Consider the following 24,930-nt stretch of genomic DNA (forward strand, 5'->3'; position numbering starts at 1 on the left):
TTTCTTCAGGACCTGGCTGAAGGACCTTTGATGACATCACTGCGCTCACCACATGGCCCATCACCATGGCGATGGACCATGTAATGAGCGCAGTGACATCACCACAAGTCCTTTTCATCAAAAAAAGAAAGAAGACATGCCAGGCTGAGTGTTCAAGTGGATTAAGGTGAGTTTGTTAATTGTTTATTTTTATTTTTTTATCCCTCCATCACTATTTTACTAAGCATTCTGTATTAAGAATGCTATTATTTTCTCCTAGCAACCATGCGTGAAAATTACACCGCATCCACACTTGCTTGCAGATGCTTGCGATTTTCACGCAGCCCCATTCACTTCTATGGGGCCTGCATTACGTGAAAAACGCACAATATAGAGCTTGCTGCGTAAAAATCACCACTCTTGTACACAGCCTCATTGAAGTGAATGGATCTGGATTCAGTGCGGGTGCAATGCGTTCACCTCAATGCGACCGCGTGAAAGGGGCCTAAGAGTTGCTATTTAATAACAGCAAGCAAAAATCTTGCACAGAAAAGAGTAACTTTTTATTACACATAACAGAATAATAACATTTACATAATCTTTGGAAAACTATTTTTATGGAAGAGATAGCTTTTTGTCATATCCTCATCAACAATTTCCAGCAGTCCCTTCACCAGACTGACCAGAGGTCAGATTGATGCATGCACAGCATTGATAAATGGCATTCAAGTCAGATTGCAGCATGTAGGGTGTGTTATCAAATTTACCATCTGTGTGTTGTGATTTAGGTTGGGGCTACATGGCGATCTTGTTGTGACACCCGTTGGGTGACCAATGGCCCTTGTGTGGCATTACAGCAATCAAACTGACCACATCCCAGATGCACACGAAAATCTAGCACTGTTGGATTGTTTGCAATCCTGGGTCATTGTCGTTTGCGAGTTCTGCTACTATCCCATTCAGTCCGATGGCTGCACCGGTACTCAGCCATCATTGGTCGCGCAACAGGTGACACGGCCAAAATCACCATTCAGCCCCAACCTTAGACATTGCTTTTCATGTGCTCTGTTGATATGTTGTCTGCATGGATTGGAACATTTGATCACTGAAATTAATCCATCAACTTCTGCATTTATTTCTGCCGAAACATTCCATTATCAGGGGTCATTCTTTTATCCCTTCCTTATGCACTTAACCCTTCCCTATCCATAACCATCTATCAGTCTCCTTCATGTCATTCTTATCCCACGCTGTCCTTGTTTTGATCTTTGTCATACTCTTTTACATATTCCCTCACTATTTTTCTTCCATCTCTGCCATTTTTCTTTTTACTACTTTGCAGGTATGCGGATCCTGGTAAACTTGCTGCTGGATACATTGCCTATGCTGGGGAATGTCCTTCTTTTGTGTTTTTTTGTCTTCTTCATCTTTGGAATCATTGGGGTGCAGCTTTGGGCAGGACTGCTTCGTAATCGATGCTTCTTAGAAGAGAACTTTACTATGTAAGTCTTTAAGTAGATTATATGTTTTTTATGTCTATTTTTTACTTGGACGTGTGCTGTTTATTTCTGATTCAATGCTATTCTTTAACATCTTCAAATAATTTGTAAGATCTTTCCTTGTAAATACAATTTAGGTCTCTGTGTCTTTTCATTGTAAAGATGCCTTGAAGCTGAAAAGAAAAAAAGAAAGACAGCAATATTTATAGGGGTTGTGGAAAGAACTAGTGATGAGCAAAATGTTCAAAAATTTGATTCAGCTGATCCACAGAAATTACAGAATTACTTAGTCACGAAGCGCATTTCTTTGTAAGCAGTGGGTGCAATGACAGGAGCAGCGATTGTGCTGCCCCCGTCATTGCATCCCTCAGATTTCATTCATAGCTGATCACGGCATCTGACAGCAATAATACAGTGTAAAATGAAATAAAAAATCTATAAAATCATACTTACCTTCATCCATTTGATTGAAGATCTAGCCCAAAATCTCACACAACCCATGATGACATCTTCACGTAGGCCGGCGTGGTGACGTCATATTTCACTGCGCACAGGATTTCGTGCAAGATCTTCAATCAAGATGGTGGCGGCCGTGTCTTCATGCTCAAATGTTTTTTTTTTACAGCCATTTAGGCTAAATCAATTCCCTACCATGAAGCATGTTGGAATTTTCCATGAAATTTTGGATCGAATTCCACTTTGTGGAGTTCAATTCGCTCAACATTAGAGAGAATCTCAGTTAGGCTGGGTTCACACGGTTGAGATTTACACACGGGTGCAGTCCGTGAGGTGAACACATTGCACCCGCAATGAATCCGGACCTATTCATTTCTATGGGGCTGTGCACATGAGCGGTGATTTTCACGCATCACTTGTGCGTTGCGTGAAAATCGCAGCTTGCTCTATATTGTGCGTTTTTCACTCAATGCAGGCCAAAATCTTAAGCATCCGCAAGCAAGTGTGGATGCTGTGCAATTTTCACGCACGGTTGCAAAGATGAAAGTCTATTCACTGTATTATTTTCCCTTATAATATTGTTATAAGGGAAAATAATAGCATTCAGAATGCTTAGTAGAAGGTCAATTGAGGGTATTTTTTTTTTTTTTTAACTCACCTCATCCAATTGATTGCGTAGCTGCCAGTCTCCTGTTCACTACCTGTGGTGACATCACTGTGCTCATCACATGATCCATCACATAATCCATCACCATGGTGATGGACCATGTGATGAGCTCAGTGATGTCACCATAGGTCCTTTGACAGGTCCTGAAGAAAGAACAGGAGACCGGCAGCTACGCGATCAATGGGAGGAGGTGAGTTAATTTTTATTTTATTTTTTAACCCTCTATTGACCTTCTACTAAGCATTCTGTATTAAAGAATGCTATTATTTTCCTTTATAACCACGATATAAGGGAACATTATTACATCTACACAACCTTGAACCCAAACCTGAACTTAAGTGAAGAAGTTCGGGTCTGGGTACCACATTCAAGTTTTTTATCATGCGCGTGCAAAACGCATTGCACCCGCGAGATAAAAACTGAACAATGGAACACAATCGCAGTCAAAACTGACTGAAATTGCATACCTACTCGCGTGGGTTTACCGCAATGCACCTGGGACACATCCTGAGCCAAAACGTTATGCCCTTGTGAACCCAGGCTATTGGGGAAAGATCAATAGAAATTACACCACTGCCCCATTCACAAGGAGTAATCAGAGACCCTCATTCTTGGAATTGTTGGGGTCTGAATTGCTGGCCCTCTAATGACCATTCATTCATTACCTATCCTGTTTATGGGAAAACTTTATTAAAGGGTCATTGTCATGCTAAAATGTTTTTTTTTAAAAACAGCTATTTCAGAAAAATATGCCTGTTTTTCATTCCTGAAACAGCGCTACTCTTGTCTAAGGCCTATGTCTGGTAGTCCAGCTGAACCACATTTACTTGAATGTAGATGAGCTGCAATGCAATAAACAGAATATGTACAAGCATGGTGCTGTTTCTGAAAAAATTATGATATTTTCTCATTTTCTCTAATCTCATGCAGTTATGTTACGATTTATCTTCTGTAAAATATAGAAGATGCAGGTACACCGTCTGTGGGTGGCTCCATAACTAGAGGCTTTATTACTGGTATAAAGCTGTGGAATAGTTTCAGGATGAGGAAAGGAAGATTATTTCTCCCCTTGAAGCAAATTGGACAGTGCCTTACAATACATTTTAACCTAACTATATAAGGTGTGACACAGTGAGAGGTTTTGTCTGAATGAAGGTTGCTACCTGTTTGGGTTGGTGGCACAGGTTGGGTTGGTGGCAAAGGTTGGTGCTGCTATCAGTAAGGACTCTTTGAGGCAGAATTGCCGTATGGTGTGAATCACCACCAACACTGCAAGGTGACTTTTTAACTTGCTTATGACTGCTTGTTTTGTCACTTGCCTAAAGTGTGAATAAAACACTGAACTGTTTGATCCAAAGAACTTGTTGTTGCCTCTATATTGCGCCCGCTAATACTGTCTACCAGAGCGAGTACCCACAAAGGCTACTTTCACATTGGCGGTAGCCTTTTCCGGCAGCTGTTCCGGTGGAGGAACAGCCTGCCAGATCCGTGCTACCCCATTCATTATAATGGGGACAGGCCGGAGGTCCGGCTGCTGAAGGCAAACATGCCAAACTGCATGCCGCGGTTTTTGTCCAGCCACCTCTCAGCATGTTTGCTGTGCTGCAGCCAGACCTCCGGACCGCCGCCAGCACTGTGGACTTGCGGTAGCACTGATCCGGCAAGCTGTTCCCCCGCCGGAACAGCCTGCCGGAAAAGGCTACCACTGGTGTGAAAGTAGTCTTAGTGAGCCATGAAATGTAGGACATGTACTTAAAAAGACAACTTAGACAGCGTACCTTATGTTCTGCATGTATAGGATGGATATAGGATTTAATATTATTAGAATTCTCTATTAGTATACAGTAGTTTTAATACATTGATATAAGAAGATAATAGCTTTAATACTGAAGAGTATATAGTAACATAGCTGTTTGTGCATAGCTAGTCATGCATACAGTAAGTTATTTTTGGCCAGTATTAGTGCCATTATCATTAATGGATGAAAACTTCATTTCCTATCAACGTGTTCGGTATAGCAGGCTGATTATAAAAGCTATTAAAAAATTATCTGCTCATTATCTGAGCTCAGGGATAAATGATGATAAAACACAGTCGAGTCTGAAGGCCCCTTTACACGAGTTGATTATTGGTCCAATTATTGGGACCAAGCACATCTTCCCGATAATTATCCCAGAGTTAAAAGGGTTTCTATCACGTAGAAAAAAGGTTTATTTTTTTCCCTAAAACAATGCCACTCTCTTCCAGGCTGCAATACCAAACAGACCCCATGGGCAAGGGTGGCAGTGTAAACAGTTTTGTATAACCCATTTAATGGAGCCAGAAGAAGTTAGAAATATGGCCCAGATTTACCATGCCTTCTGGCTTTAAATATTCGCAAATTGGGGCATTTGTGAATTTTAAATTTTTAAACCACTCACTCCAGTTTTGAAATGTGGTAGGGAAAGTGGACGTGGTTAATTAATTATACTCCAGATTTTTTATTTTTTTTTGCAAAAAAAGTCACAATCTCACTCCAGTAGGAGGGTGGAGTAGGAAAACTGAAGGAGCTTTCCTACACAAATGTGTTAGTTCCCTTGCACACAGGCATCACAGATTTTGTCCGGGTGCGTTGCAGGTGCATTGAGGCAAACCCGCGCGAGTAGGCACGCAATTTTAGTCAGTTTTGTCTGCGATTGCATTCCGTTGTTCAGTTTTTTCCATGTGAGTGCAAAGCATTTTGCACGCGTGTGATAAAAAAACAGAATTTGTTACCCAGACCCGAACCTGGACTTCTTCACTAAAGTTCGGGTTTGGGTTAGGTGTTCTGTTGATTTTATTATTTTACCTTTTTAACACGGTTATAAGAGAAAATAATAGCATTATTAATACAGAATGCTAAATAAAATGTATTAAAAAATAAAAAAAATACTCACCTCATCCACTTGATCGGGCAGCTGGTATCGTCTTATTTCTTCTTTCTGCAAGACCTGCAAAAGGACCTTCGATGACATCATCGTGCTCACCACATGGTGAAAATTATACAGGGAAAATTATACAGTGAATTGACTTTATCAGGGTGCGGGGTTGCTTATCCCTATTTACTAACATCATCTCCTAGCAATTTTCTTGCGGATACTATGTGATTTTTACGCAGCACCATTCATGTATGCCTTCCTTTTCCATATTTCCTTTTTTCCGTTTCATTCAAAGATAGAACATGTCCTATTATTGTCCGCATAACGGACAAGTATAATACTGTTCTATCAGGGGCCAGCTGTTTTTGTGGACAGCAAAATACTGAAAAAGCCATACGGTCGTGTGCAAGAGGCCTTAAGGATAAGACAAATTTATTAACCCCTTCAGGACCCTGCCATTTTTCATCTTAAGGATCAGGCTATTTTTTGCAAATCTGACGTGTCACTTTATGTGGTGATAACTTTAAAAGGCTTTTATTTATCCACGCCATTCTGAGAATGTTTTATTGTCACATATTTTACTTTATGACAGTGGTACAGATTTGAGTCAAAATATTACATTTTTATTTATAAAAATTAAAAAAAATATTTTTTTCTAAATTTCCATTTCTCTACTTTTAAAACAGATAGTGATATCTCTTAAAGGGATTCTGTCACCTCCCCTAAGCCAAAAAACGATTTTAAAGCAGCCATGCAGCACAGCTTACCTGGATTAGGCTGTGCTCTTTTATCTTGAAATCCGTCCAGCAGTTACTGCAAAAAAAGACTTTCTTTGATATGCAAATGTATCCTGAAGGTGCCCAGAGGGGCGTTTTGTTCTTCTTAGAGAGCCCAGTACCGCCCCTCTTACAGTGCCCAGCCCGCCTTCCTTGTACTGTCTAACCGCCGCCTCCAGCCTGCCACAGCCTCTCCTCCCCCTCCCTCACTCCCTGCTGACTGAGGGAAGAGCGAGCATCGGACGTCACTGGGCTCGGCGCATGCCCAGTGACGAGGATGAAGCTCCTGCCCTCAGTCTCCTGCTGATCGCACAGGCGCAGCCCTCAGTGGTTACTGCGCCTGTGCGAGACTTCGTTCGGCGTGAGGGAGGGGGAGGAGAGGCAGGAGAGGCTGTGGCAGGCTGGGGGCGGCGGTTAGAAAGTACAAGGAAGGCGGGCTGGGCACTGAAAGAGGGGCGGTACTGGGCTCTCTAAGAAGAACAAAACGCCCCTCTGGGCACCTTCAGGATACATTTGCATATCAAAGAAAGTCTTTTTTTGCAGTAACTGCTGGACGGATTTCAAGATAAAAGAGCACAGCCTAATCCAGGTAAGCTGTGCTGCATGGCTGCTTTAAAATCGTTTTTTGGCTTAGGGGAGGTGACAGAATCCCTTTAAAATAGTTATTACTTTACATTTACCATATGTCTACTTCATATTTGGATCATTTTGTAAATTACATTTTCTTTTTTTAGGACGTTAGAAGGCTTAGAAGTTTAGAAGCAAATCTTAACATTTTTAATAAATTTTCCAAAACCCAATTTGCAAAGACCAGTTCAGGTCTGACGTCACTTTGTGAGTCTTACATACTAGAAATCACCCATAAATGGCCCCATTTTTTAAACAACACCGCTCAAGGTGTTCAAAACTGATTTTACAAACTTTGTTAACCCTTGAAGGGTTCAACAAGAATTAAAGAAAAATTTAGATGAAATTTCAGAATTTCACTTTTTTGGGCAGATTTTACATTTTAATCCATATTTTCCAGTAACAAAGCAAGGGTTTATAGCCAAACAAAACTCAATATTTATTACCCTGATTCTGTAGTTTACAGAAACACCCCATATGTAAACTGCTGTACGGGCACACGGCAGGGCGCAGAAAAAAAAGAAGGAATACCATATGGTTTTTGAAAGGCAGATTTCACTGGGATAATTTTAAGTTGCCATGTCACATTTGAAAACTCCCTGATGCACTCCTAGAGTAGAAACTCCAAAAAAGTGAGCCCATTTTGGAAACTACGGGATAAGGTGGCAGTTTTGTTGGTACTATTTTAGGGTACATATGATTTTTGGTTGCTTTTTATTACTCTGTTTGTGAGGCAAGGTAAAAAATAATTGCTGTTTTGGCACAGTTTTTTTGTGTTTTTTTTACAATGTTTATCTGACAGGTTAGATCATGTGGTATTTTTATAGAGCAGGTTGCTATAGATACGAAAATACAAAATGAGTTTTTTTGGTTGTTTGTTTCAGTTTTTTGAAAAAAAATATATTTTTTAATGTCTCCATATTCTGAAAGCCATATTTTTTTTTATTTTTTGATCTTATGTAAAGACTTATTTTTTTCAGTGTGAGATGAATGTTTGATTGGTACTATTTTAGGGTGCATATGACCTTTTGTTCACTTGGTATTACCCTTTTTGTGATGTTAGGTGACAAAAAATGGCTTTTTGACAGAGTTTTTATGATATTTTTTTACAGTGTTCACTTGAGGGGTTAGTTCATGTGACAGTTTTATACAGTAGGTTGCTACGGATGCGGCGATACCTAATATGTGTACTTTCTTTTACTTATTTAAGTTTTACAAAATAAAAACATATTTGAAACAAAAAAAAATCATGTTTTAATGTCCATATTCTGAGAGCCATAATTTTTTTATTTTTTGAATGATTGTCTTAGGTAGGGTCTCTTTTTTTGCAGGACAAGATGACAGTTTAATGGGTACTATTTTTTGATCGCTTGGTATTACACTTTTTATGATGTAAGGTGACAAAAATTGTTTTTTTACATGATTTTTATTTTTTATTATTTTACCTTAGGTCATGTGATATTTTAATAGACTTGGTTGTTATGGACACGGTGATACCTAATATGTCAACTTTTTTTTTTTCACTTTTTTCACTTTTAACAATAAAAGCATTTTTGAAACAAAAAAAATCATGTTTTAGAGTCTCCATATTCTGAGAGACGTAGTTGTTTTTATTTTTTCCCCGATTGTTTTATGTAGGGGCTCATTTTTTGCTGGATGATGTGACAGCTTGATTGGTACCATTATGGGGGGCATACACCTTTTTGATCGCTTCATGTTGCACTTTCTGTAATGAAGGATGACAAAAAATTATTCTTTTAGCACAGTTTTTTTTTTTTTTTTTTTTACGGCATTTAGGTGAGGGGGTGGATCATGTGATATTTTTGTAGAGCAAGACGTTAGGGACGCGGCAATACCCAATATATCTGGTTTTCTTTTTTTTCTATTTTTTTTACAATTTTATGTGTTTTATTTGGGGATTTTTTTTTTCTTGAAACTTTATTTTTTTATTATGAAAAAACACTTTATTTAACTTTTTATTTGTAACTATTTATTTTTGTCCCACTCTCGGACTTCAACTTCTTGGGTCTGATCTTCTCTGCAATGCATTATAATACAACCTGTATTGTAATGCATTGGCTGTCAGCTTTTATGCTGACAGCCTGCCTGTGAGATCCAGCCTAAGGGCTGGATCTCACATGCTTCTGTAGAAGGCAAGCTATAATGCCTATGGAAGGCATCGGGCTTGCCTTCTCTGCCATTGGGTCCCCTCCACTGCAGTGCAGGAACCCGATGGGAAGCGGAAAGCACCTGTACCCTCCGCAAACCCTCTGCATGCCGTGGTCAGCTTTGACTGCAGCATACAAGGGGTTAACAAGCTGGCATTGTTTTTTTTTCACCGATGCCAGCATATGCAGCAGGGACCTGGCTGTCAGTGAATGCCAGGTCCATGCCGCTGATCAGGCGGGTGCAGCTCCTACACTCGTCCAATCAGCTCGCCGTATATGCACGGCACTGGTCCTTAAGTAGCATAGTGTGCCTGTGCTTTTATGGCAGTTAAACTGAATGAAAGTCATAGGGGGGAATTTACCCCGAGGGTCATATTTGAAGTCAGTTCTGCTTGAGTCTGTGTTGGCATACTTTATGCCACTTTTATTAAATGTTGCAAGTGGTTTGATAAAAAATATTTTTTTCCCTTTGTGAGCTTTTTAGTAAAAAAAGTGGCTCAAAGATTATATAGTACAGAGCAGGCATATGAATTTCTATGCTCTAAAACTCTGAATCCGACACCGCTTCAGAGGCGGAAATATTTTACCATAGCGGGGACTCTAGTTGCGCTTCCAAGCGTTTCGAGAGAGGAACATCCTTTGTCCTTACAAGTGACCAGCTGCTTGCAGTGAAGTGGAAGAACAGAAAGGATGTCTATATGCTCGCCACTGTGCAGACACCACAGTGGCAGTTAGGGAGAGGGGGGCTACTGTTGACAAACATAAACCGGTCTGTGTGAGATTATAATAAATTTATGGAAGGTGTAGACCTCTCGGACCAGGCGCTTCAACCCTACCTGGTGAGGCTAAAAACAGGGCCTGGCATAAAAAGGTAGCAATCTACCTCATTTAGATTGCTTTTCAGAAAGTCAATCCCATTTACATTACTGTATCATGATATTGGCATGATATTTTCTTATTTGGAGGATCTCTAATGATTGAGTTGTTCCTCACCAGTACACTAAGTGCATTTATAAGAATATTTTTTTTTGGACCTCTTACACCCCACAACACGTCTAGAAATCTTGACATCATTTTGGGAAGTAGTGATCTATTACCTTTCCTACAGATGGTTCTGGACACTGTCATTTTATATATTATGCAGGTGACTGGTTGATTGTGTGCATAGCGATTTCTACCTTGCCGGGCAGGGGCCTGTTATGGTGCACCGCATCACTTAGCACGTTTGTTTCTCATATAGGAATTGATGGAGCTAAAGAGACGTTATGCGACCAGTTACTGTCCTTGAATTCCAGCTTATCATTGCAGCCCTATCGGTTTTCTTGTATCTTGGAAACTGGAATTTGCAACATAGTTGGAGACATTTTGCTCTGTTTACTTGGACATGTTGCTTTTCACTACAGTTCAGTTTGTTTTTTTCTGCAATAAGTAATTATATGTCAGACCAGAACTCTGCTCACAACAGCATCAGAATGACAGAAATGCGGGACAAGACATAGTCATATGTACAGGCAAATGCCTTTTTAGAAATCTGCCTCCCTTATAAGTGCACAGCTTCACTTCTCATCTGTGGCATATTTCTAAGACAGTAACAGGGTTAGCCATCTAAAAATAGTTTTTCTCCAATTTCCTGTGAAAATTGTATTAACAATTTGAATAAAACCATATATGCTCATTATTTTATCCTATAATAATTTTGCACTTAGCATGCTCACTACACCACTAGATGCATGCTTTAAGGGATCTAGTTTTTAAAATGGGGTCATTTATAAGGGTTTTCTATCATTTTGCAGCTTAAAGCCTCCACATGTGTGCAATGGGGCCTGAACCATTTTTGGTTTATTACATGAAAGGCCCCAGGTGCTCCTTTATGTTTGGGCCCTGTCGTGTGTCAAGACATAAGATTAGGGCCACAATGGGGATATTTCTGAAGATAGGAGAAATGGGGTGATACATTTTGGGGTGTACTTCTTCATTTTCATGTGCTTTTTTAGAAAAAAATGTTTTTAAATTGACACTTTAGGGGGGATTTTATTATTCTGACACTTATAAGCCTCTGCAGGAAAAAATATGTACTTGACATTTTTTTAAATGAATGTTAAAATGGTAAGTCTCCTAATAAAAAAAAAAGGAAAAGTTCTTTGTAAGTGCAGCCAAAATAGAGTAAAGATGTGCAAATATTTATCTGATAAAAATATTGAATAGTATTTATGTATGTGAAATATTGCAGTTGAAAATAGAGAAATGTGAAAATTTTTACAGATTTTCATAGATTTTTGTTTTTAATAAAGATACACATATTTTACACACTGCACATCACCCTGAACACACCATCCTCACTGTAAAACATGGTGGTGGCATAACATGCTGTGGGGATGCTTTTCTTCAGCAAGTACAGAGAAGCTGGTCAGAGTTGATGGGAAGATGGATAGAGCAAAATACAGGGCAATCCTGGAGGAAAACCTGGTAGAGGCTGCTTAAGACTTTTGACTGGGGCAGAGATTCACTTTCCAGCAGGACAACGACCCTAAACATACTGTCATGATGGGGAGTGGGAGAAACCCCCCACCTTATAATGGGAACTGTTACTAGGCCAGACAACACTGAAAGGAGCAGGCCAGAACCTACAGCCGCCCTAATCCTGACCCTGATTTCCTGACCGCATGAGCGAACCCTGAAGGTGGGAGGGCTCATGCATTGGAACCTGGATCCTGCTGACCCTGACGGTCTCTGGCATAGGGGTCAGGAATAGGAGACAACCGGTTCCTCAGGGACTCAGACGAACCGGAGTCTCCAGCTGCTTAGTAACAGGTGGAAAGGAAATTACCATATGCAGCATCTGGATCGGCAGGTAAGAACACCGGAAAACTCACTTACCTGCCACCACGACTGGAACCCGAGCATAAGTACAGGTGTCTTCACACCAAACACCGTACAGACAACACACACAGGTATCCAACACTCCTTATACTGCCTAGACCCCATGCCGCAAGGAGCACGGCAGCCCCAGGCAGCACTGCATACAGACTAATGGTTAACCCCTCCGGGGAACCAGCCCTCTCACGGAGGTATCAACATACCGGGTGACGTATAGCATACATGCAGGGACCAACACAAGCCCAGACATGTAACAACCAACAAAACGCTACACATACCCAGAACATAAACCCACACCGCACATACAAAAAGTGAGGGTAGAGGTACATTGAGGGTACATCAGGGAGGACAATTTATGTTCCATAAGGTGGTCCTCAAGGACTGGGCTGGAACACCCAGGCAAGGAGGAAAGCTCCAACACCAAGCAAGGCTGTAGTACAACTGCACCCAGCCAGCAAGCCACAGGTTCATATTAAGCTTGTAGTCACACCCAGGAAATCTCCACTAGCCAGAAGAATAACCCCTTGCTCACCAAACAGCAGGGAGGCACACTTTAAAGGGGAAGTGCACGTGCAAACCACAAACTACACGTTGCCCCTGGCAAACAGTCTGCATGGCAACCGCGTCACGGTCAAACACCAATAGGACCGTGGCACATACAGCCAGAGCTACAATGGAATGGTTTAGATCAAAGCATATTCATGTGTTAGAATGGCCCAGTGACAGTCCAGAGCTAAATCCCATTGAGAATCTGTGGTATCCAATTTGTCTGTGCGTAAGCTATTTTGCAAAGAAGAATGGGCAAAAATTTCAGCCTCTAGATTGCAGAACTGGTAGAGATATACCCCAAAAGACAGTTGTAATTTCAGCGAAAGGTGGTCTTGCAAAGTATTGACTCCAGGACCAGATCTGGACCCATTCATTTTCAATGGGTCCTGAAAAAAATCGGACATTGTTTTTTTTTCAGGACCCATTGAAAATGAATGGGTCCAGATCTGGTCCAGATCAGTTCCGCAAAAAACTGAACAGATCAGGAAAGAAACAACGGACGTGTGAATGGACCCTAAATAGCACAGCCAGGAAGAAGTCTGATCTCTCTCTCCTCACAGAACAACTGCACTGAGGGGAGAGAAAAGCTCAGCCCGTGTCCTGGCTGTGTTATTAAATATAATGAATGTGATCTCCATGATAGGGTTATCATGGAGACCAATAGTAATAGTCCCTGATGGTTACTGTGCTAAAGGCAGATCTTCAGCACAGTGACCAGTGCGCATGTCTGCGCCATTTTTAGTTATTTTTTATTCTATGAGGGAGGGGGTTTCTGCCCTTTATTAAAACATTAGGGGGCTATATTACCCTAATCAGGTCATAATTCATTAGTCTCTCTCCTTTCCTGAGGAGAGAGAACTACTGTAAGGGCAGCAGCCACCGCCATCTTTGCTAAGGTACTGGGGGGTGGGGTGAGGGTCGGGGAAAAGCTGTGGGACCCGATCCTTGCATCGGAGACTTTCTCCCTCTTCTCTTACATGAGAGGAAGAAGAAAGTTTACTGCGTACAGGGAGCTTCTGTGCTTTTTTTTTATAGTGCTAGCTTGGGCTGAAGTGCCTCCGTAAAAAGGCGGCGCTCCAGCCGAAGACCCCTTAGTGACCGCTGTAAAAACACCTATGGGTGATCCATAAGGGGTTAAAGCATACCTTAGATAAATAGAACTTGGCCAAGATCTGGGGGAACTATTTCTCTTTATGGAGCGCACAGGAGCACCTTGTAGGCGTGAGGAGTCTTATAGACTAAGCAACATTTCTCTGGGTTTCTGGGGAAAAGATATACAAATTAGCTTTCTTTCCTAAAGAGGAAACAAGCTAAGGATGCCTGCTAGGTATTAGGCATTTTAGAGACCATGCCTACTAGGTGCTTATGCGCTCTCCATAAGGAGAAATCTTCACATAAAGAATATTTCTTATATGGTCATACCTAGTAAAGGTTTCCCTATAAGAATATCTCTAAAACATGACATACAGTGAGCAATTTTCTAAAATAAAAAAATAAAAAGACAGGGAATGCAGACATATACTTTTAAATAAGCTTCTCTGAGATTCATGATGAACTGATATTTGGTCAGCATATTCATTGTATGACAATCCTTATTTACTATTAGTTTTTATAAATTTAAACCAATATGGCTGCACTTCCTTTATTCCATTTGCAAATAACTGGATAAAAATATTTCAAAATGTTATCACCTGCCCTTAACCACTAAGACAACAATTCTTAAATATGTCTATTGCATTTCTTTATTGCAATGTTATCGTCATGTTGCTGTGTTTAGTATTTCAACATTTGGGTATACTTTGTCGTATTGATTATTATCCATTATAGTTGGACTATTTTCAATTTATGTCTTTCAGACAAGGTGATATCACGTTACCACCATATTACCAGCCTGAAGAAGATGATGAAATGCCATTTATCTGTTCATTATCTGGTGACAATGGAATCATGGGGTGTCATGAGATCCCACCACTTAGAGATCGGGGGCACGAATGCTGCTTGGATAAAGAGGACTATTATTACTACAACTCCATCCGACAGGAGTTTAATGTCAGCGGCATGTGTGTCAACTGGAATCAATACTACAATGTTTGTCGCACCAGCAACACCAATCCACACAAGGGCGCAATTAATTTTGATAACATTGGTTATGCTTGGATTGTCATATTCCAGGTGGAGTTTTGTAATTGACATTTTCAAGTGACTCCTATAAAATAATTTTCTACAAATAAAATGTGTTAATGACTATCACTGGGTCGTTACACATTCATTTAGTCATGTTTTTTTCTTCTTCTTTAAATAGTATGCTTAAATTCCTGTTCTCTGTCTTACAGGTCATTACATTAGAGGGCTGGGTAGAGATCATGTATTATGTCATGGATGCACACTCCTTCTACAACTTTATCTACTTCATTCTCCTTATAATAGTAAGTAATAAACTAGAAAACTTTGCTATAAATTCTGAAATCAATAAGAAAACTTAAATAAGGGAACATAAGCATGAATTAACCCTCAGGTTTTTAACAAGTATAATAACTAGAGACTGCCAGATGCAGAGACAAAGTTCTGGTACAGTTGTAGTTTTTTTCTGTTAGGTAAAACTGGCACATCTGCTCAGTGGGTTTTTGTACCTTCCCTAGATCAGTGTTTCCCAACTCTAGTCTCATGACCCCTGCCATGTTATGCTTTCAGGATTTCTTTAGTATTGAGCAGGTGATATCATTATTGTCAGTGCATTGGTATACAATAGTTATCATGACCAGCAGGTGTACCCTGAGCGCTGAAGTTGAGAAACACTGCTGTAGACAATTTCTTATCTGGGAGAGGTTGAACTTAGTGGCCCTGTTTATTTGCGTATCTTTTATATTGAACATCTATCGATTTATGGTGCCTTGAGTCATCGGACTGTGGAACAAATGAGGTCACCACGTGAGAATGATGATAATTCAATTATCTAAGACAAAGAGTGGCAAAAGGTCCCAGGTAAAAGTAATCTATTTAATAAGGGAATATGCTTAGGAGCCATACCCTATGTGTCTCCTCAGTTGATGGTGTCCTAAATTAGGATGAGCAAACTAGTTCTACCGGTTTAGGATTTGGTCCAAACTTCTCAAAAAGTTCTTATTAAGACAAACTCAAATTTTTGTGATCAGAGTAAGAGCAAGACAGCTAAGTACACAAATATGTGCTTCTCAACAATATATGCATATGTATTGTCTAAGGGGTACTCTTTCTCATTATACTCTTTCTCATCATACTCAATCAGGCAATGCTCCTTCTATGTCAAGTATGTGTGCACAGTATTGTAGTCCAGGCGATGCCCCTTTGGTTTTCTGGGAAATATATTCAAATTAGCTTTCCTAAACCTATCTGATACCTGTAGATGTTAGACACGATAATTTGCATATTTTTACCCAGAGATCCAGAGAAGCATTGGCTAGTCTACAGTAGTTGTCATGTATATCAACTGGTCTCCATAATATGAAATAGTACCCACCCATTGGTCCCCCCTAAGGCTGTGCAACTAGAAATATTGCATGAACATTGTATCTCAGGCAATACTACTCTTGGTTTCTGGGAAGAGTATATACAAAGCATATATCTTATTTCAGCTGGCATGCAAAATGATTAGTATTCTTTTCTATTTTGCAAGAAAAGCTAATTTGAATATATTTCCCAGAATGCCAAAGGTATGCAAATTAGCTTACCTGACAAGAAAAGAAACAGGTGATATCCTATCTAAAGCCAGAAGAGTTAAGATATGCGATTTGTGATATCATCTTCCTAGAAACTAAAAGTAGTGTCACCTGGCATACAATGCTCATGCATGTTTTTTTGGTCTGCCAAATGTCAAAAAGCAACCTAAAGAAAACCCCACGAAGCAAGCCAACCAAGTAAAATAACTTTCTCTTAAGGCATTCTGGTTCTCTTGTCAATCTAGAAAGAGAATCAGCTTGCTTGTTTTATTGAGCAATGTATAAGTTTTGTGGGATGTCTTTCTGGTTCATCTGACATTAAATTAAAATTGTGAAATAAATAGGTGTTGTCTTTTTTGCTATACTGAGAAATTTGCTCAGGGGAATAGGAAAATAGCTATAATTATAGCTATCTTACTACATAGAAAAATACACAGCAGCAATCTGAGTTCTGTATTATTTTCACATAGCAGTTTGGCAAAGATGCCTTCCTGCTTTTTAAACATGCTTGCGTAGCAAAGCTAGAAAAACAGATAAGTCAGCATCACATCTGCAAATATTTCTTTCAGGAGAAAAGCAGATGAAAATATTTCTAGTTGCAAGGCCTTAGGGGGAACCTCTGAGTGGGTACTATTTCTATTATGGAGACCAGTTGATAAACGTGACAACTATTGTCGGGTAGACAATGCTCCTCTGGATTTATGGTTGAAATATATGCAAATTATCATGTCCAACATCTGCCCGCATCAGATTGGATTAGGAAAGCTAAATTGAATATCTTTCCAAGCATCCAAAAGGGACATTTCCTGGGCTATAATACTGCATACTTGTACTCAGCGTACCATAATAACAAAAAGTACCCCTGAGACACTGCTCATATCCAGTCCGAAACCAATCTTTATAGCCTAAATGTTCAGTTAAGGCCATCTTCAGGTTTATTTGGTTCATTGGGTTGAAGTCACAGTGGTCCATCTGTTGACCCCACCCTTCCGTAGAAAGGCATGTAACATATTTCCCCAGTAGCAATTTGGCTCCAACATCTGCTGAAGTGTTCCTGGTGCTAATGTTTGAACTTAGATATTGAACTCAATAAAAATGTATTAGATAAACATGACATATTTATCATAGCAAATGCATAGATTATTGCAGAGGTCAAGTATCTGCATAAATATTGTGTGCAACACATATCCCATAATCCAGTGTTTCTCTAGGTTCTTATAGGGGTCTTCTGGGCTCAGGATATTGATGGCCTATGTGCAGGAAATGAAATCAATATTATATTCTGGGGGGTCAGATTCTCCATACTCTTGCCAATCAGCTTTTTGAAGGGCTTGCAAAACTCATGCAAGTGTTGTGTCTCTTCATTTTTTACATGGGCCATCCAACTGCATGCAATTTACTTTGTAGTGACAGTGAAGGCTATTATAGCTATTTAAGTAAACAAAACAAAGCAGCAGTACCTTGCACCACTACAACTAAATACAGTATAAGTGAGACAGCACTCTGACGCACACTGACTCAGAGCATGTCATTTTTCAGCTCCAGCAGTCGTTACAAATGCCAACCTTAGTCACGTGCACCAAATAGAGTTAAATGCTCAATAAAGAACCCCTGCATCCTTTGTTGCCAGAAACTATGCTATAAATTTAATATGTTTAATCTCTGAGATGGATAAAAAATTAAGCAACTGATTGTAAATCGCAAGTTGGAGTGCTCTCTCACTTTTGAAGTATTTGTAGTTCTCTTGTCCTGACGGTGAGATGGAGACAGTAGATGATCACCCACCAAATGTTAGTGTGCTGTTGCCGCCTGGAAAAGAGGACAACTAATTAGATGGTGTGCAGGTAGATGGTGTCACGCTGGACAGGATACAAGATACACAGAATACAACAAAACAAATGTCTAGGCAAGAAGCTGGGGATAAAGGTCACCTCCTGACAAATCCCTACCAGCTCTCCCTAGACTTCTATGCCCACATTTAGACCCTGAAGGTGGGAATGAACGTGTCCTTGTGCCTAGGCTGAAGATTCCCTAAAATCCCTAAGATGGTTAAAGGGGGAAAGAGGCAGCCTGCTCCCTCAGAACCTGGAGGGGGCAGGCGTCTCTCTAACATCCTAGACAGACAATCACAAGAAAACAAAACCAACTTATCTTGTACTGAGCAGGAACAGCAATCCTACCCTCCTTCCTTCCTCTGAACAAGACAGAAGCTATAACCCGCACAGGACACTGGGAGTAGGCGTAATTTAAACGCATACCAACGACCCCACCCAGTGCACCTGAAGGGAGGAGGATACAGCTCAACTCCAAAACAATAACAAAAGGCTACAGATGCTGCTAACCTAGCCGACCTCCTAGCAGACAGATAGACAGTTATAAACAAAGAAAAGCTCATAGTACAAACTCCATGGATCCTTCATATAGCTACTTGTTGTACCCCAAACCAATCTGATACTGAAGACCCCTCCCAAGGATAGGCCTTCAATATCTGGAACCCAGAAAACTCCTTTAAAGGGTATCTGTCAGCAGATTTTACCTATGAAACTGGCTGACCTGCTGCATAAGTGCTTGGCAACTGAAGGCATCTGTGTTAGTCCCATGTTCATATGTGCCAATGTTGCTAAGAAAAATGTAATTTTAATAGATGAAAATGAGCCCATAAGAGCAACGGGGTGTTGCTGTTATACCTAGAGGTTCAGCTCTCTTTGCAACGTCCGCAACCTCACCATTTTGATTGACATAGTCAGGCAGTGTAAATGTGACACCTGGCCCTGACTTTTCCTAATGTCTCACACTGCGCCGTGCACTTCAGTATCCGATGCAGGCACAGTACAGGACAGAGGCTCGCAGTACTGAAGAGAACTGACAGCTTCTTTCCTGTAATGCACCTGTGCCATATAGTGAAGCTCATGGCACAACTCAAGACTTTAGGAGAAGTCAGCATCAAGTGTGGTCACAGTTACACTGCCTGCCCCTGTCAATCAAAGTGGAGAGGGTGCAGTAGTTGCAGAAAGAGCAGAACCTCTAGATGTAATGGCAACGCCCCTGTAGGTCCTAGAGGTTCATTTGTAGTTAATAGAAAATCATTTTTCTCTGCAATGTTGGCACCTATGAACATGAGACTAACACATGCAGCAGGTCAACCAGTCAAGTACAAATTTGCTGACAGATGCCCTTTAAGCCAAGTAGTCACTACTCAAAAAATTACATCATATTACATAGATTACGATGATACACTGGGCTTCCTATTAAAAGCTTAGCAAGTATCTTTCAGTGATGTGACCCTTGGGAATCCGTACCATACCACAGGCTGACAACCTAGGCTTTACATGAGGTAAACAATGTGTACCTCTACTACAAACTGGACTTGGAAAAGATGATATACTGTAACAAGTAGCAGGCAACAACTATGCTATAATATCCAGCTGAGGAAATGAAATCTCTCCAAATTCACCAAAAAGCCTGTAAATGTTGTTTACTGATTCACATAAAGGATGCTTTCAAATGCTATATTGTAAAACAAAAGAAATCTAAACATAGCGGTGGGTGTAATTAGGAGCTTTTCCTGACCTACTGTGCTTCCACATGCTGTGTGTTGCTGCAGAGGCGAACATCACTATCTTGTAGCTGTTTTAGTTACCTGCTATTTAGCTTCCTAACAGTTTGACTCTGCAGAGGCACCAAGCAGGCCCACACTAATGAGACCAAGAGAGGTCAAACAGCTGACACTCAGCAGAATAGCATGGTGTGTGGTTACGTTCTGCAAAACACTGAAATCGAGCTATAGACTGGGCGTACTGAGGCTGCTTTATAACACAGTAAGCCTAGAAATACCATATGTGTTACTATATATTGTTTCAGATGCATCAACTACTTCTCGGCTGCTGCGTCCATTACTTATAAGTAAAAACAAGAAGATACAATGGCAAAAATGTGCAAATTACCACAGAAATAAGATCAGTCTTTTGTATTTCTTTGGAGATCTCTACAGACTGAAGTTACAGATTATTTTATGATTTCCAGGATTCAAGTTCTGTTTATATTCACTTTTTATCCACAATTCTAAGTCCTTGACGGGATTGTCCAACAAAGGACATTTTTACCTACCAACAGGAAAAAACAGCCGAGTGCTGTGTCCATCAATCCCATAGACATTGAATGGAGCTGCGCTGTATTCAAAGTCTTCCTCACTGTGGTTGTGCACACATGAGGAATGAAGGTTTTGGGACCCCTGTCCTGGTGATTAGTGGAAAACCCAGTGGTGGGACCTACAGTAATCAGACCTTTGGATAGGGGATAACTGTATTTTGTGGTACATTCTCTTTAACGCCTGGGAACGACCCATCACACTGTCCATGTTATGCTTCCTGGTTCATGAATATAATGTCAGGACTGCCAGCATGACCATGTCCAATTCCTATTCGTCAGTCTTACAGACCTGTGACCACTTCAAGAGTATTACAGACCTGTGACCACTTCATGAGGGAGCCATTGTAAAGGGCCTCTACGTGGCACCATATTCTTCTCTAGAAGCAATGCTTTAAGGAATGCCTCCATAATTTGCTACGCCATATAACGTCACAATTTTTATTTATTTTTTGTGATATTTAAGTTTCGCAAACTAGCAATTACTTTTTCTCATACAGCATATTTTTTCTGGCCAGAAGATTCTGTTTACACAGCATGATCTACTCTGCAGAAATGGTTAGTTGGCTATCCTTATCAGCTATGCTTTCACCCGATAAACAAGCTCATTTTCTCATTCATCAGGTGATCAGCAGTACCTTATTCAATTCTCAGGTACAAGCATTCCTGGGAAAGCTAATTCTTGATAATTGCCCTGATCATCAGCCCGTGTAAAGGGGCCCGAAGTGGATAGACTGGACCCCCAGTCTTTTGCTTCTATGAGCACTGTCCAATAGTGTTATGGATTAGTATGATCCTTGGCTTCCAAGTATTGTCGTTTACATGTAGGCAGTGTCTCTCATCAAAAATGTGTAATTGATGTTGACTTCTTAGCTTTGCTTAGGCGTTTGGAATGGAGTAATCACTCTCTACACCTCATCTCTCAGTCACTTTTAACTGGATGTACATTTTAAAGATACTCTTCTGTAAGTAAGGAGACAAAGTACATTAGATTTTTAACAGGAGACATTAGGCAAAGCCATGTTTCTTTTGGAGGGACAGTCCCTCTTTTTGACCCAAGTCCCTCTGTCCCTCCTTGCTTCTTCAATGTCCCTCTTTTTGGCCAGGGAAACAAATGTGCATTAATAAACTAGTTTCTAGTTTCTATCTGTCTATCCAGGCCTCAGTTTATAAATGTTTTCATTATTTGGTACAATTTGGACCTTAAAATATCCATAAACAGATGATTTTTCAGCTTATACTTAAAGGTAGAAAGAAAGAGCTCTCCACATGCTGTTAAACAAATAAATAAAATAACTTATACTCACCTCATTGATCCTTGACCACTGCAGTTTTGACAATGCAAGGGTCCTTGCTGTGTTCCCCTTCCTGCTACTGTCTTGACATGGCAGGAAATGGCTGTCTAAGGTGGTAATCCAATCAGCTACTTATCTGATCTTCAACATAATGCGGTGTAAGTGACCCTCTTTGACCATCCAAAAAGTTGGGTGGTACGAAAATTTGTGTGCATGGAATAAGACACTATATAGCAGCTCATGGACTTCCTAGGGGTTCTTACTCTACCATAGACGCAATACATTTAAGGATTGATACTTCTCTAAATACAGTAATGTATGTACTGGAGTAAGGAATCTGTGAGGAAAAAGAAAAACTCTGTGTGCCTCCATATAAATTCCATGTTTACACAATGAACCCATAGCTAGCATTCTATGGGTGCAATAATATAGCTGCTTGCATGAGCCCTAAATACAATTTTATTCAATGTGGACATTATGTAGTAGAATATGGACAACAGGTCAAATGTAGTCATGTGACTAAAGGTTGGATCAAGTCAGTGGGCTATGGATTATGTGGACCTTCAGAAGGTCTTGAGTTATATATGTTTAATTTCAAAACCTCAGCCATGATCAATGCTTAAAGAAGAGAAACAAAGGGTTTTCTATGTGATTAAACAACTAAAAAGCACCTGCTTTAAAGGGAACCTGTCACCGGGATTTTGTGTATAGAGGGAACCGATTAGATTTTGTGTAAAAAGGGAACCGATTTGATACATATGCAAATTAACCTGAGATGACTCCTGTCCCTGACTCATCTCACATACAGGACTCATCTCAGGTTAATTTGCATATGTATCAAATCGTTTTTTTTTACACAATAAAAGCACACAGAGCTATGGGGACTGGATATTGCGGATGTGCTAGCGGCCATCTAGCAACCCATGTCCTCAGCTCTATGCACAAAATCCCGGTGACAGGTTCCCTTTAAGTAATTTGCTGTAACTATTATCATTGTTTCTGAAAGTAAAGCTATTAATCTATCCCTTCGCTGGACTTGGAAGTTTTTCAAATCCACAGAAAAATGTGACTATGTCTGGTGTACACTAAGCTTCCAGTGGAATATTGTAATCTTGTTTTTCTCTCTACCACAGGTTGGATCGTTTTTCATGATCAATTTGTGCCTGGTTGTTATAGCCACTCAGTTCTCGGAGACGAAGCAAAGAGAACACCAGCTGATGCAGGAGCAGAGGGCTTTGTATTTATCCTCCAGCACAGTCGCTAGTTATGCCGAGCCAGGGGACTGTTATGAGGAGATCTTTCAATATGTCTGTCACATCCTTCGAAAGGCCAAGCGACGTACAGTCGGGCTTTACACCAGCCTTCAAAGCAGAAGACAGAGTCGGATTGAGCTCAACAGCGCTAAACTGGGTATCAATGGGAAAGAACAGCACCAACTGTGTAAGAATCTTATGGGAAATGCAGGAGAAATGGACGCACTCCTCTTAGATGCAGAAATCCAAATACTTAAAGGGATTGTCTGAGTTAAAAAAAATGGAAAAAGGCAGGGAAAATAATTAAAGAATGCTTAATCATGTTTTGAACTTCGCTGCTGCAGTGTCGCTGCTCCAATCCTCTGGGATGAGCATTGACTGATGCAGTGTCCACATACAGCATGTGACTGATGCAGCCAATCACTGGCCATAGCGGTATCATACTGTATATAGCAGACGTTATTGAATGGCTTCAGCGGTCATGTGCAGTATATGAGCATGTCACGGCTGCAGCCAAGAACATGACATCATAGATGTAGTGGTATGGAAAATTAAAGCGGTGGCGCTGATGTGTGTATGAGTATGTCATGTAAGTGAGTATGTATTCTCTTATTCTTTGAACCTTTCCATGCATTTTTCCTTTTTAATTCAGTCAACCCCTTTAACAAAGCCTAGTTTAAAATTCTTTGTATAGTAGTATTCATACTGTGGAGACTGAAAGAAGCAGATCCTTTCTAATTGCACATTCAGCGAACAGAGACTCTAAACTATAGCTTTGTCACTTTAATTAGTTAATACAATATAGACTACTAATTGGTCCCTTCTTCAGGACAAATCATAATAGCGTAGATTATGTTTAGTGTTGAGCCAATTGAAGGATCCAAATTCGATCCGAATTTCAGGGATAATGTGATTCATAACGAAGCCGACTTTCCTTGTGTTTTGTGGTAACTAATCAATTTTCCCTGAAATGACGGAAAAACAAAAATTATACTCACCTGGTCCATTTGAGAGCGAAGAGGCTGCTGCTACCGTAATCACCGTTCCCCATCATTGAGCCAGCTACTCACAAAGAAATTCACTTCATGACGAAGTAATTCGTTACAAATCAAATTTCTTTGTGAAATACAGCAAAGCAGACATCTCGAATTTTTGTCAACTTCGCTCTTCACTAATTATGTTAAATAAAACCTCTCACTGATCCTGACATGTCTGTTTTAATAGCTGCATGCATTCCTCATGTAATAACAATTCTGGAACCTCCATTCTTATGTCTCTATGTTGTGCCATTCCTTTATTATTCCTGCTAGAAGTTATGAATGAATTGCTAGCAGTCTGAAGTAAGGATACAGAGGGGTGTTAACTAGTTGGGGGTGTGTACCTGCACAGACTCACTCTATCCAATCAGCGCTGCCATTGTCACACTGTGCAGGGCCACACCCCCAACTGGTTACCTCCCCTCTGTACCCTTACTGCTGACTGCTAGCAATTCATTCATAACCTCTAGTAGAAATAATAAAGGAATGGCACAACATAGAGACATAAGAATAGATGCTCCAGAATTGTTATTACATGGGGAATGCATACAGACAGGTCAGGAGTGGTGAAAGGTCCTCTTTAAATGCATCTGAAGGAGGGACCGATTAGTAACTGAAACTTGTATTCTGTATTGTGTCAACTAAATGTCAGCTCAACATGTGAGTGTCCAATCCCTTACCATGCTATTAAGACGAATCTGTGTGTCTCTCTCCACAACTGAATCACCTTAGAATCACCCAAGATCCTAGGCTGCAGTCTCACTCCCACAGGAATATTTATCACAAAAGCTTGACAAAGTGTTCTTCCCATTTGCACAATAACAATAGATAGGTGCATTTCTGTATATGCCATAGATCTCAACATTTCTGGAGCAACCTGCACATGAAGTCCTCCTCTTGCTTTTTTTTCTCCCCTACATGTGGCTAATGTAGTAGTATAGCAGTTGAATTATGTGGCACAGCTCAATGTGATATCACACTTTCTCATGAAAGGTTTTCCTTAGCACTA

At 40.3% G+C, this 24,930-nt stretch overlaps 1 protein-coding gene and 1 long non-coding RNA gene across 2 annotated transcripts in view; one reads left to right on the top strand and one right to left on the bottom strand.

Moving 5' to 3' along the window:
• The window catches only part of CACNA1I (calcium voltage-gated channel subunit alpha1 I), a 917,463-nt gene that overhangs the window by 584,365 nt on the left and 308,168 nt on the right, over positions 1-24,930 (top strand). Inside the window, exons 5-8 of the mRNA XM_044301221.1 lie at positions 1,322-1,481; positions 14,352-14,667; positions 14,829-14,921; positions 22,765-23,071. Of these exons, the coding sequence (XP_044157156.1) occupies positions 1,322-1,481; positions 14,352-14,667; positions 14,829-14,921; positions 22,765-23,071 (876 nt within the window). The remainder of the gene's footprint in view (positions 1-1,321; positions 1,482-14,351; positions 14,668-14,828; positions 14,922-22,764; positions 23,072-24,930) is intronic.
• LOC122943458 overlaps positions 521-24,930 on the bottom strand; it is a 59,919-nt gene continuing 35,509 nt past the window's right edge. Inside the window, exons 2-3 of the long non-coding RNA XR_006390868.1 lie at positions 17,913-17,999; positions 521-1,651 (exon numbers count right to left, since the gene is read on the bottom strand). This is a non-coding gene — a long non-coding RNA (uncharacterized LOC122943458). The remainder of the gene's footprint in view (positions 1,652-17,912; positions 18,000-24,930) is intronic.

This window comes from Bufo gargarizans, chromosome 7 (assembly GCF_014858855.1).
Source record: "Bufo gargarizans isolate SCDJY-AF-19 chromosome 7, ASM1485885v1, whole genome shotgun sequence".
Classification (NCBI taxonomy): Eukaryota; Metazoa; Chordata; class Amphibia; order Anura; family Bufonidae; genus Bufo; species Bufo gargarizans.